Source organism: Pezoporus occidentalis, unplaced genomic scaffold, assembly GCF_034315485.1.
Source record: "Pezoporus occidentalis ecotype Australia unplaced genomic scaffold, CSIRO_AGI_Poc_V1 ctg28, whole genome shotgun sequence".
Taxonomy (NCBI): Eukaryota; Metazoa; Chordata; class Aves; order Psittaciformes; family Psittacidae; genus Pezoporus; species Pezoporus occidentalis.
The window spans coordinates 7,111,965-7,125,018 of record NW_026914718.1 but is presented as its reverse complement, the minus strand read 5'-3'; the positions used below and the strand labels follow the sequence as shown (position 1 = coordinate 7,125,018).

Below are 13,054 nucleotides of genomic sequence, written 5' to 3'. Positions count from 1 at the left end.
ACTAGAATGGAAAAGGTGGGTTTGTGGGTGGATTTTCATACCTAGGAGGCAAGTGAAGCAGACAGAAGAATGTGATCTAACTTCAACTGGAGAATAGGGAGCCAAACAGGATAACAAAAGAAAGATAGACCTTAAAACTGAGGAAACTGAGACCAGAAGCAGAAAAAGAAAGAATATAGTAAAGGAAAACAAGCAAAAAATTCAAAGTACGAAATTTCTCATGAAGAACAAGACAAAGATATCCCTGAACCTGGGGAAGTTCAGATTCTTATCTGTGCCTGTTTCTGTTTAAAATCATTTCACTGTTCTTGTTAGGCAAGCCATTCTCTGAGGGACCCCATCCCAGATTTTTCTGGCTTTGGAAGTTCAGACAATTCAGCCAAAAATCTGCACTTGAAAAGCCCTTTGCCTGGTTGCCAGACATGCAGCATTTCCTGCTCTGCAAAGGTAACCTGGAAGAGTGGGAGTGTGCGCAGAGCGCAGTGCAACTGCATGTTCTGCCAGCAGCTCGGTGGAGGGCATCAGCAGCAAACTCAAAGTGTTGCAGTCTCAGCTAAAATCCATGTTGAGGACTCCTGGGCACGCTACAAGTACTGCTGTGCTGTGGGAGAAGGTAAACTCTCTTTCTGGCTGGTGTGGAGGGAAGCTCATACAGAGACTTCTCTTTCACATCCCTTCTGTTAGCTTTCAGATACGTCTCTCTGTCCTTACAGGGAAGAGGAGTTGTGTATCTCTGTGTAGGGTTGTGTATGCTTGGAAACTAGTTTTCCATGTCCTGTTCTTCTGTGCCTCTTTGTTCAGGAAGGGGAGGAAAGCCAAGAAATTTCTGCACTGAGGCCCCAGTTTCCAGCCACTGCAAAATTAATGATGAATTAAACCATCACCAACACAATTCAACCTTATAAAAGAAGCACTTGTCAGCGCTCAAAGGCAGCCTTACCTAGTCATATACTATTTGTCATTATATTTGATTTGTGCAGTTTAGTAATCTGTTGACATTAATATGCTACCCTCTATAAATCCTGCCTTGTAACATTAGAAATGTTCATTTCTCAGTCTGATGCACATAGACAGTGTCTTTCTGTGATGTCCCATTTGTTAAAGCAAAACCTCTTGTATTTTCTGGATATCTGCTGAGGTAAGGCTTTCAATGTTGAAGGCTAGATTATCAAGCAAATAATCTGTTCCCATTCATTTATTTACTTTATTAATAGCCTCAACGAATTGTTCCCTGGAATAGTAGTTACTACATTTCTTCACAAAACTAAGTTCTTATTGAATCCCAAATTGTGCTGTTATCTGCAGCAAGCAACCATCAGTTCCCACAGATAAAAACCCCTCTGTCCTTTGCAGAATAAAGTTGGGCTTTTGATTTTGTCAGGGACAGAGCCCAGAAATCCTGTTCTGGTGGCTTGGCTTGTTTGTAGCTGCTGGTTTGCTGCTCCAAGGTCACTGCAAGTGACAATGGGCAGCATGTTCATTACCAAAAGATTGTCACAAATGAGACTAGCTTCCTCTAAAGAAAGAATGCCTCTCTGGCCTGTTGCTTCAGTCTGTGAAGAACTTGTTCAGAGTTTAAACTGATAATTCAAAAAACTGAATATCAAATAGTGAACCTGGGGTTTCAAACCTAATAATGCTAATGACCAATTTATCATCCTTTTTGTTCTTCAGTGGAGTAAGTGTGGTAAATATTTCCATATCGCAGTGAAGTACAGAAATCATGAGACATTCATGTCCAGAAGTGGGGCTGCTTATCAAAATGAGAGAGACAAACAATCTGTAAAGAAAACCAGGCTAAGACTTGTATTTCCCCACAAGAATATCAGGAGTTAAAGTGTCTGCCTCAGGCTGTAGGAAGCTTGTTTGAGTGGAGATCAGCCTTTGTTGTCATTGTCTTTTGCAGATGAATGTAGCAGCATCCGTTTATTTTTGTCCTTTGGCAGGAAAGAAAACTGCAGCTTCAGAAAGCATTAGATAAAGGCTGATGAGTGCATGCTGATGATTCTTTTTCTTTTTTTGGGTGGTGGCCTTTAGGGTTACTGTCCTCTAGCCTGTGTTTGCTATGGTGACATTCTGATGTGGAATGAATGAACGTTAGGCATGTGCCTGGAAACCACCTCCGCATGCAGGTAAAATCGTCTTAGCCATTGGGGCACAGAAATATTTACCATGCTCATTGTGCTGAAGAAGAAAAAGGATGATAAAATGGTCATTAGCATTAATAGGTTTTAAACTCCAGGTTCATTATTTGATATTCAGGGGTTTTACTTAGCAAACTAAATTACCATATTTAAATTACAGTGTCTTTAGGTACAAAGAGAGAGAACACAGGGGTGGGGGGAAGACACCTGAGAATATGGCATAAATTGCATCATTATTAATAAAGGCCTAAGCTTTGTTTCTAAAACAGCAGATTATGTTTCCCAGCAGTATTATAATCCCTATTTTAAGGTAGCACATGGAATAATTTATCTGTTTTGTAGGGAATAGAGATAAAAATACCAGTTACTCAAGAAAAGTTCTAAGTGTTAGAGTTTTTTTACCTGTGATGCCTTGTGCCACCTCTCCCTGTCTGTTGATAAGATGCAAGACTTCTCCCAGGGAAAACTTGTTTCTCAGACACTTACAACTGGACCTTTTGTTTATGTGCAAACGTGGAGTATCTCAGGAAGCAGATCCCACCACCTTGATGCTGCAGTTAGTGACACAGCCATGCATCTGATAGCAGGGATTTGTGTTAGTGGTGATGGAACAAATGGCAGTCGTATTTACTTGGCAAGCAGAAGTGACAGGGTGCCATGGTTTGGGTTTCTTTGGTCATTAAGAGGTAATTTTTTTCTGAGTGAAGGGTAATAGAAGAGACACAGAAACAGACACACATATACGTAAATCAGGTTCTCCTTATCCTCCAGATCCTTGTGGCACACTGTTGTCAGCCAGTACAATTTCCAGTGTTTTAAAAAAAATGGTATGAAGTTTGCTGGGATTATCTGCTTGTGATCTAGCACACAATTTCCTCTTGTGGCTTTATACTACATACCTTCCTGATTAATTCCCTAAATTTGGATAGATAAGACTGTCTCAGTGTGATGGAGGCACATGATTCAGATGTTCAAATAAGACTGAACGCATATTTTCTCCACATTTACAGAATGTTAGTGTGAAATTCTAAGAACTTGCAAGTGATGTTTTTCATTTGGCTGGGCATGAAAATGCACTTAATTACCCATCTTTTTAGACATCTAGACAAAATCAGGGAAGGGAAATGGAACTAGAAGGATGCTCAACTGACTGTACTCCAGGTGTGGATCAAAGCTGCTGTGAATTCAGGTGCATGGCCCATGTGGTCTCTTCTCCTTTTGTTGTTGCCACTTAGAATCACCAGGGTCTGTTGTCGAAACATATCATGACCCAGTCACAGAAATGATAGTATGATGATTGTAGAATCAATATCTGATAGTTACAAATCTTTAAAAACTGTAATAGTGGGAAAACCTGAATCCTGATGTGCCTTAGGAAGGATTAAAGACATTATTGTTTTCCTGGCTGCCTGTAGCACCAAGAAATTTGCTAAGTGAAGCGCTAAAATGAACACCAGAAATAGTCCTTGTCCCCCATGAGAATTTAGGGGAAGGTGTAAAGTACTCTAAACTCCTCACTCCCCCATTTTTATCATGCAGATTGGATTTTCCCTCATCTTGTGAACTTATGGCCACAGGGCCCTTCAGTCTGCCCATCCCGACATTCGGATCAGAGCCGTGCTCATCTCTGCCAAACTGGATACTGAAGCAGATATTATTTTATGTTAAAAAAATGCAGGGGAAAGCTTCTAAATCTGTTTTATTATCAACAAGAACAAGCTGGTTGAACACTGAGAAGAGAATATTCACAGCAACCCACTGATTTGCAGTAAGGGAGTTTTGCATGTAACTCCACACCAGCAAAGCTTAGCAGTATTATTGCTGTTGTATTTTCTGCTTCTAGAGACTTCATTTTTGATACTGGGTTTTAGCCAAATCCGCTTGGAATTTGGCTTAAACTTCACACTTCTTGTATAAACCAAGCTCTGATGCATCTGTTTATGTTCTGATTTGCCACAGCTTCTTTCCAGTGTTTAAGTAGGTACCTTTTATTGCGTGCTATATCCACGCTGTTGGGTCAGGGATGAATGTATAACTCTGTTTTCCTTTTCTAGTATTTGCCTGTCCCTCTTTCAAGGTATTATTTTCTTTACTCTGTCTTTTACAGTGTGGCTGTCTGCGATCGCTGAAGCAGTGACTCCACATAAATCCTCCTCTTGCCTGCTTGACTCTGCTTGTGTTTCTGCTCAGGTTTCATTGATTTCATCGTGGAACCCACTTTTACTGTGCTGACTGACATGACTGAGAAGATTGTGACTCCGCTCATCGACGAAGCTTCCCGCTCTGGCATGTCTGGGTTCAGGCGTTCCAGGTGAATAACACAGCTCTCTCCCTTCCCTCTGCACATGCTGCCATTGTGCCAACTCCCCCAGTTTCCTTCCCGCAGTGTATATCTTCCACGTGGCTTAAAGCCCTGTATCTGCATTGCTGACACCACAGCTCACCTTGTGACATGACTTTGTTGCAGGGAAACTCCAGCCCAGGGGAGGGCAAAGAGGGAGGTTGGCATAAACCTGAGCCATGCCTCCGAAGGCAGTGAGCACAAATGGTTTTAGCTGTGCAGCCAGGTGAACTTTAGTGCTCTCAGTCACTAATGTCCTAAAAAAGGGAGGGGGGAGGTGCACAGTTCTTCATGTCTGGAAGCGTAAATGGGATCAATCCCATTTAAATACAGAATAGGACTGGGAAGTATCAGCACATCCTAGTGACAGTAGACAGGGTTACACTATGGGTATGTGTGAAGTACCATCAGATTCACATAGAGTTTGGGTGTAAAGAGTCTTGGCCAATTCAACCTGCTCTGCTGTTGCAGAGAAACTACTGTTTTAGTTGTTTCATGGACAAGGTAAGTCTTGGAATTCAAACACCACGTGGCTAGTGCTCCCTAGAGTAGGGCAACCAAGTCAAGACTGTCTCTCTCAGGTGACTTCTTTACTCTTGGGCTGTTGCAGGAAGAACAAGCGCTAATATCTTTCTATGTCAGTTACCTTGCTGCCTTAATAAAAGTGTGCACAAAGAAGTGTCTATCCTTGAAAGACAACTGTAGGGTCTGTAACCAAAATGAGCGCCTGGTTTCAGCCTCAGCTGAGCTCATCAAGACCTGGACAGAGGTTTGACTCCTGTCCTGTGCCTAATGGCTCCCACTGGTGAATTTTAGGAGCCTCCTCCTTTGACATACTTGATTTCTAGAACTGTGTGACTCTCCAAAGAATATGTAGGGAGTGAAGATGCACAATGAAGGTAATGGCAACACTTTGGGTGATTCTGTGTCTTAGGGACTATGGATACCAAAAACTAAGTGGGGAAAAGCTGCCATTTATTTCTGGTACTGGCTCAGATCGTACTGTTTTCTTTGATATCAGACCTGGGATGGGAGAAAGAGGGGTTCAAGCTTAGTTTTTGTTTTTCTGGTTGACTCTATTAAGTTTAGACTTACAGTCATAATTTCTTCTTAGCTATGTTTGGGTGAATAGGATACTGATTTCTTCTGCATTTTGTGATCTTGTGTCCCAGTCTGAATAGCATTAATCCCTCTGAAGTTAAAAGATCAAGTGTCAAGAGCACTGGGTCCGAAGGAAGTGCCTCACTCAACTGCTCCATACTCACTGTGGATTTCAAATGTTTTAAAGCCACCTGGACTGAGGTGGTGCAGCAGAACCGGGAGAAATGGAAAGCGCAAGCCACCAAAGGTAACAGCCAGGCTTCTTAGGGAAAGAGTAACAATTCTTTTGACCTCTTCTTCAAGCTCTTCTTCAATCAAATTATTTTCCAAGTAAGCACTGTTAGTTTGAAAGAATCTGCTTTTCAAGGTCAGCAACATACAGTGAGCCCAGTAAGATAGGAATACTGTGACTCATCTGTGCCTTGTACTCTTCTGAGGTGGTGTTAAGTGGACTTCATGAAGAGGATGTGGACAATGGGAAGGGAAAAAAACAATTGTAAGGGAGGTCCCCTGAAGTCATGAGTCAGACTGGGGTGGGTGCAAAAATAGCTGGAACTGCATTTGTAGAGATAGGTTCGCAGTTGTTCACTGTTAAGCTTGAAGGAGCTATGGATAATCTTTCAGGGAAGGACAGGATCTTGTGCATTCATAGCTGGTTTCCTATTGCTAGTGATAACTTGGATAATGACTTGGGAACTGTGCAGCAAATACCCATGATATCATTAACCTGGGAGGGACTCCAAATATTTCAGAAGAGCATGAGGACTGTGTTGGTTGCAGGTTGATCAGGGTTCAGTATTGTCATGTAATTGGAAAAAAAACCCAAACAGAGAAAAAAGCCCCCAAACGACACAACAAAAATCACCAGATCTTGCTTCTAAGACCCGTTGGCATCTTTCCTGTCTTAACCAGCAGTAACAAGGTCCCCACAGCAGTATTGTGTGCAGTTTTGGCCACTGCAGTTCAGGAAACACATGGACCAGTTGCAGACCACTGCAGAGTACAGCAACGCAAACTATAACTGTTGTTGGTAGCTCAAAGCAGTTTTCTGAAGACTACTGCAGCTGCAGAATAAGGGAGTTATGATTTGGTTTTATTCAAGTACCCATGGCTGTTAAGAGGAGAAAAAATTGGCAGGTAATCACAAACTGATAATAAGTTAGACACTGGCAAATCTCTATTGTCAGAGATCTTTTGGAATCAGTGAGAGCCATCTGTTGAGAACTTACGTACAACTGGCCGTTGTCTCCAGGGGCTGGATAATTGCCCACGGTCTCCTAGAGCGCTCAGGTGATTTAGATCAGCTTTGGAACAAAAAAGGAGGAATGTGTCACTGATTGTGTTTTTTTTTTCTCCATGGAATTGTTGGTGATACAATTTCTTCTCCGAGCTGAATGTTTGTTACTCAAACCTGTATTTAATGGAGTTGTTTTATTTCATGTAAATGGAAGGAGCTCGATTTTAATGTATTATGTGTCCTTGGCTTCAGGACTGGTGAAAGATTTCCCATCACTCTCCTATTTGCCAGAGAAGATTGTTCCTCTCCAACTGAAAGGCCTGTCTAAAGGTGCATGAAAGCATGCATTATTATTCAAATTAAATTCTCCTTTGTGATTTAAATTTGCCATTCAGGAAAAGCCTTTCTGGGCATTCTATGAAAATGAAAACAAAAACATAATTCAAAATCTGCTTTTTTTTTTTTTTTTTTGCCAGGGGCTCTTTTTGTAGCTTTTTGTTTGGTCTTTTTTTTTCAATTGGCATTTACTATTTCCCAGTTTTTTGTGGAGCAACCAAATTAAAGCTAACCAAACAAGCAAAGCATTTAACATGGATAGTGTTTTACAGAATAGGGGTGTTGAGCAGATGAAGCCAATCCAGTTGACTAGTTTTAGGGATTTAATTTCAACATGTACCGTATACAATTGCCTGTCTAAGGATCTGCTAGATAAAAAACTTACATGCAAGAGGAACCTATGGGGAAATAAATAAAATCTATCTAACATTTCATTTAAAACAAATATATAGATTAGCTCAGAATAGATTCTGGATATTTAATTTTTAAATGTGCTTTGTACCCACTTGCAGCGACTGCTTTGCATAAAGACTTTCCTAAATGTACACATGTAAATGTCAAGTTATGACTCAAGTGGATGTGCGCACATTACTTAACTAATGCTGGCACTGGTAGTATGTCTGGGTCCAGTATTCCATATCCATTCTTTACGGGGTATCCTAACGATAAGTGTTTGGTTATTAATACTTCAGCTGGAGAGGAGAATGTTTTATTTTTAATTGCCTCATAAAAAAATCCTTCTAGCAGCTCCTGAGGGTGGTCTGTGTAAGAATTAGCTGATCACTTGAAAGCAGAGAGCTCAACAGTCTGCATTATTAGACATGGGAGCTCTTGAGTAGGTCATTTTATCTTTACTTTTCTGACAAACTTCAGCCCTGAAAAGTCAATTTACTTTATGTTTTTGCCAAACTTCATCACCAGCAACTTGGATCAGGGCCTCAGTTTATGGATCAGAGATTCAGAAAGCAGTCTCAGCTTCTGTTCATCTGCATTCATTGACTTTCACATAATGACTGTGTTTCTGGGTGCATTTAGCAGTACAACCATGCATATTTTTCTAATCTTCAAAGGTTTATACAAATGTCTGGCTCAGACAGAGTGGCTGAGAACTGGGACCTGACTAAGGAACTGGGACCCCAAAGCCCTTGCATCAAAACCTTTGCTCTGCTGCTCTCTTGCTTCTGACTTGCAGCAAGTCTCTGCACCCCCCTCCATCTGCCTTGCCTGCCTTTGCCATATGCAGCAGGGCCTGCCACACAGCAGGAGTTAAAATTGCTGACCCTGTCAAACCAGTGGCTTGCAAAGCATCAAAGATGCTCTCACAATAAAAATAAGAATTATTAAGCAAAGACAGATACAGCATTTAACCAGTTGATTGACAACAGATAGCAACTGGTGACCAGGAGGGAAGGAAGCCATCATTATTATTATTATTATTATTATTATTATTATTATTATTATTATTATTATTATTATTATTGTTACAGTGACTTTTATTAATTACTATTGTATATAATAATAGTAATAATTTCTTTGTAGAATACTCTATTCCTTTTGGTAATGGCGTAGTCCCTGGGATCATCACTGAGCTGTTTTTATCCTGGGTGTGTTATTTATAGAAAACTTCTAGGACTGTGTGGGCAAAGTAAGTGGGGTTTATTCCTGATCTCTTTTTGCTTAAAGGGTAATCATTACATACTCACAAATGAAAAAGCTGAATAAACAAACCCCCTGATGAGCAAAGCACCATTTAGATGAAGTATTTTGTGACACTAATTTTGACAAGAGGCACTCATCCAGTGGCGCTGTAGTAACCCCTAATGTCCTGAGCTGAATTTCTCTCTTGCTCAAGTGCAAAATGCGGCATTTTTACTTTTCAGATCTCCAAATGAGAAGTATCCTTCTGTATACAATAAGACTCCAGGGAAAACATGAACATGCATTGCTGAGCCGTCAATGGAAGCTACCATAGATCTCAGGAATTATTAATAAAGTGAGGGAGGCTCATATCTAATTTAATTATATTTTCATGTGAGCCAGAATTCATTAATTTAAAAATTAATTAATTTATTTGGCTGCTGGCAAGGAAATACAGATTGGCATTTCTTATCAAAGACAGATTTCCCACTTTCTCTCTGGTATCCCATTGTTATATTTTCCTCAAAACTAGTTCTGGTTCACTCATAAGAACTACTTGACAAGACAATTGGAAATTATTTTGCAATTTTTACTCCCTGGCCAAGACGCTGCTCCTGTAATGAGTGAAACATCTCTATAGACATCAAGAATACTTCCATAGGACCAACACTTTATTCAGTGTTTTGTGGGATCTGTTCCTCTGCTCATCAGCTTACACAATCTCTCAGAAAACAGGAGATAGATAGAATGCTTTGGGTTGGAAGGGATCTTCAAAAAGGTCATCCAATCCAACCCCTGCAATGAGCAAGGACATCTTCAACTAGATCACGTTGCTCAGAACATACATAGAATCATAGAATAGTTAGGGTTGGAAAGGACCTTAAGATCATCCAGTTCCAAACCCCTGTCATGGGCAGGGGCGCCTAACACTAGACCATGTCACCCAAGACTTTGTCCAACCTGACCTACACCTGTCATCCTTATCACAATCAAAGTGCAATTGGTAGCCCACGATGGGGTAATGAGTGGGCTAGGATATTGCCAACTCAGAGATCTTGAATGCAGACCCTTGAATACATAGGGTGGTCACATCTGAATGCTTGGACTCAGTATGGATGTATGTGATGCTCTGAAGCTGCTTAAGCTCACAGGTTCCAAACTGAGCATGTGCTGAGCTACTCAGCTACTTTTGCAGGTGAAGTCTCTATTGATCATGGAAAAGGGGAAGAAAACGATGGGGTCTCTGCCCAGAGTCTCTGCACACCCAGCCATGTTTAATAGCTTGAGGGCTGTGCTGAGGGACTGTGTTTGTGTCCTGCTTTGCAATGAGATGCAGGAAGCCATACAGAGCCTTTGCAGCTGAGTCTGGGGATTTTTCTGTACCCAGCCTCGGCTAGAAACAGTGGTCTCAACACCTAGAGCTGCAGTAATTTGCAAACTCTGTTATAAGTGTTGCATCAATACCTAGGATTTGGATAACAACAAGAGCAGGATCTTAAAAGGGGGGAAATTGGCTTCTCTGTGATTTGATATTTTTCTGAATGATAGCATTTTGAGATGCTGCAGTTGCTCAACACTCACTTCTGAATTTACACCTTTGTGTATTTGTGATTGACTGTAAGGCTTTTAGGGATGGAAGGGCAAGTACTAGCAGCAGTATATGAGTCTGCCAAGAAAGGACAAAGCCATAAAGAAAACATAACAGTAATTAGAAGGGAAGAGATTAGGAAGCAACCTGGAACAAGAGTGGGGAAAGGCAGGTATCAAAGAACCAAGTTTTTCTATGTGCATAGGGTTACGTGGTATGGTACAAGATAAAATTAATGTAATTTGAATGATTGTTGTGTGTCAAAAATTAAACTAACCTCTTCACCCTTAGAACCTTCGATAGCTAATGTCTCTTTTTAATTTGCCTTCTAAGAATTTTGAGGTACTGTATTTTCAAAGGTGAACCTTCCATGGTGTAAAAAAGACATACAAATAATATACATTGTGGGCCAACATGGGTTGGGTTTATTGAGGATACTTTCTTAAATGTTATTCTGTGCTCTTTTTCCTGTGTCAGGTCAATTCCTACATTTAAGTAAAAGCTGTTTGCATGTAAAAAACTGAAGAAGATTTAGATGTGTGAGTTGTATCACTCTTGTCAAATTGACTGATAATCATGATTTCTTTCCTTGTTTTGCTTCTCTCTTTGCTGAGGATGCAGAAGAAAAAGCTAAGAAAGAAGCAGAGGAAAATACTCATCAGGGAACAGATGAAAAGAAAACAGATGAAAAAGATGAGAAAAAGCCAGCTGAAGATACCACAGCAGCAAAGACAGAGAACAGCAAAGAACCAAATCCGGGGGAAAACAAAAGTGCAGATTCCAACAAGAATCATGCAAATGGGACTCGGCAAACTGGGGTGAACAAACATGAAGCCTCTCAAGGGAAAAATGCACCTAGGACAGATAAGGGAATGGACTCTCATCATGCAGTGGGAGACGAGAAACAGCATGTCCATAATGGTGAGTTTTCTCCTTCCGTTGAAATGTAAATCCAGCCCTAAAACCAGTATCTCACCTCGGTGATGGGGAACCTGGACCACTGGCATAGTCACCTGCATATGGGAACCAGAAGCTATAATTTAACTCCCAAGTAGTGTTCTTCCAGTTGAAGATGGGATACACCATACCTGCTTGGGCAGTTTTGGAGGGAAGGAAAATGTGACTTCTTGTGGAAATGAAGAAGGCTGTTGTGCACAGGCTGAAAAGCTGAAACAAATGTTCTTGGTTCATTGAACACCTTCAGTGCTTGGGTAACTGACAGAGGACAAGCCAAAGGTGGCTTATAAAATTTTTTTAAGGCAAATTAAAGGTATTTTAGTAAAGGTATTAAAGGTAATTGAGCCTCAGATATAAATGTGGCTTGGGACAGAGGATTTTCCCTCCTTTCTGTTTCTGTTATTTTATTTACTCTTCCTTTGCTCAATTTTTTTATTAGGGCAGTCATAAGCCTTTTGTTTGGTCAGAAATTTGATTCCAGGGGTTTAACTTGCTATAGAACTGAGCTAAAATAAGAATCACATTTTGCACCCAGAAAAGGTAGGAAATATGTTTGAAAATTGCATTAAACATTAACCCTTGCCCCCCCCCCCCCCCCTTTGAACAGATGAGCTGTCTCTAGGCCATTTCACTGTCCTTAACTCCCCAGCTCCTGCTCCTTGAAGCCATTATCAAAAAAAGGCAGTGCATGATACCTGTCACAAACCTGGCTATCATCAGTCAGTCCAAAACCAGCACAAAGTCAGACATGGAAGCATCCTGTGAAGAAAAGCCTGAGTTGAGCATACAGGCTTTGAAAGTCAGACAGTGAGTTTACATGGCAGCAGAGGCAGAAATTCAGTTTAAAATATTCCTGATGTGATTCTCATGTATTTCACTTGGTTGCTGGTCAAGAGGCAAAAAGGTTGGGGACATCTGAAATCCCATCTAGACTGCATCAGACTTTTCTTCTGAAATCTTTTGTTTTACATGTTTCTAACAATACAGGGTTATTAAAGTTTGCTCTAGTGATTTTGACAGTACCTTTTTCTGCAGTGTCTCTCTGCTGCAGGTGTCAGAAATGCTTTGAAAAGAATTATAATGATTTCTGAAGATTAGTGTCATCCTCAGGAAAAGAAATTCTGCTCCTTAATTTATGGGAAAAGGCCTTTATGAGGTACAATCACTGCAGAGTCTTTGGAGACTGATGAAATCCTCACATTAATATCTCTGGGTTCACCACAGCTCCCTTTACGCCTATATGTTAATATCTCATCATAAAGTATTTGCCTTGTTATTTCTCTGCCTTTGTAATCCCTTTCAAAAAGATCATTATGATCATGGTTCTGCTCTGCTGCTGGCATTATGGCAGGGTGGATATTACAATACCCAAAAGCCCTGTATTCATAATAAGTTATATTCAATGAAAGTTCAGAAATTGTTTTGTTGAGTGAGTTTAAAGTCTCTTTCAGTCACTTGCTGCCTGTGTGCTTTCTCCAAGAGATCAAACTGTTAAATAATGTGTGTGTGGATGCTCATCATCTTTTCCTGCACACACTTAGGGTCAAGCAACTTCTTTGTGCATGGTGAAAAAGAGCATTAATAGCTCATCGTTACCATCAGCCGTATGACGGTGGAGGAAATGCAGGAAGACTTGTACTTTGCTAGATGCATTTTCATTTCATTTCCTGAAGACAGTGTCCTTCTTTTAGAGGCCACCTTCATCAAGCAGA

At 40.7% G+C, this 13,054-nt stretch overlaps 2 protein-coding genes across 8 annotated transcripts in view; one reads left to right on the top strand and one right to left on the bottom strand.

Moving 5' to 3' along the window:
- Window positions 1-13,054, bottom strand: part of PPP1R17 (protein phosphatase 1 regulatory subunit 17) — a 74,719-nt gene that overhangs the window by 12,231 nt on the left and 49,434 nt on the right. The gene's annotated exons all lie outside the window — the stretch shown is intronic.
- The window catches only part of PDE1C (phosphodiesterase 1C), a 278,378-nt gene that overhangs the window by 237,755 nt on the left and 27,569 nt on the right, over window positions 1-13,054 (top strand). For all 7 annotated transcript variants that reach the window (XM_062625494.1, XM_062625496.1, XM_062625499.1 and 4 more), the window contains 3 exons: window positions 4,335-4,455; window positions 5,658-5,833; window positions 11,007-11,306. In XM_062625494.1, the coding sequence (XP_062481478.1) occupies window positions 4,335-4,455; window positions 5,658-5,833; window positions 11,007-11,306 (597 nt within the window). The remainder of the gene's footprint in view (window positions 1-4,334; window positions 4,456-5,657; window positions 5,834-11,006; window positions 11,307-13,054) is intronic.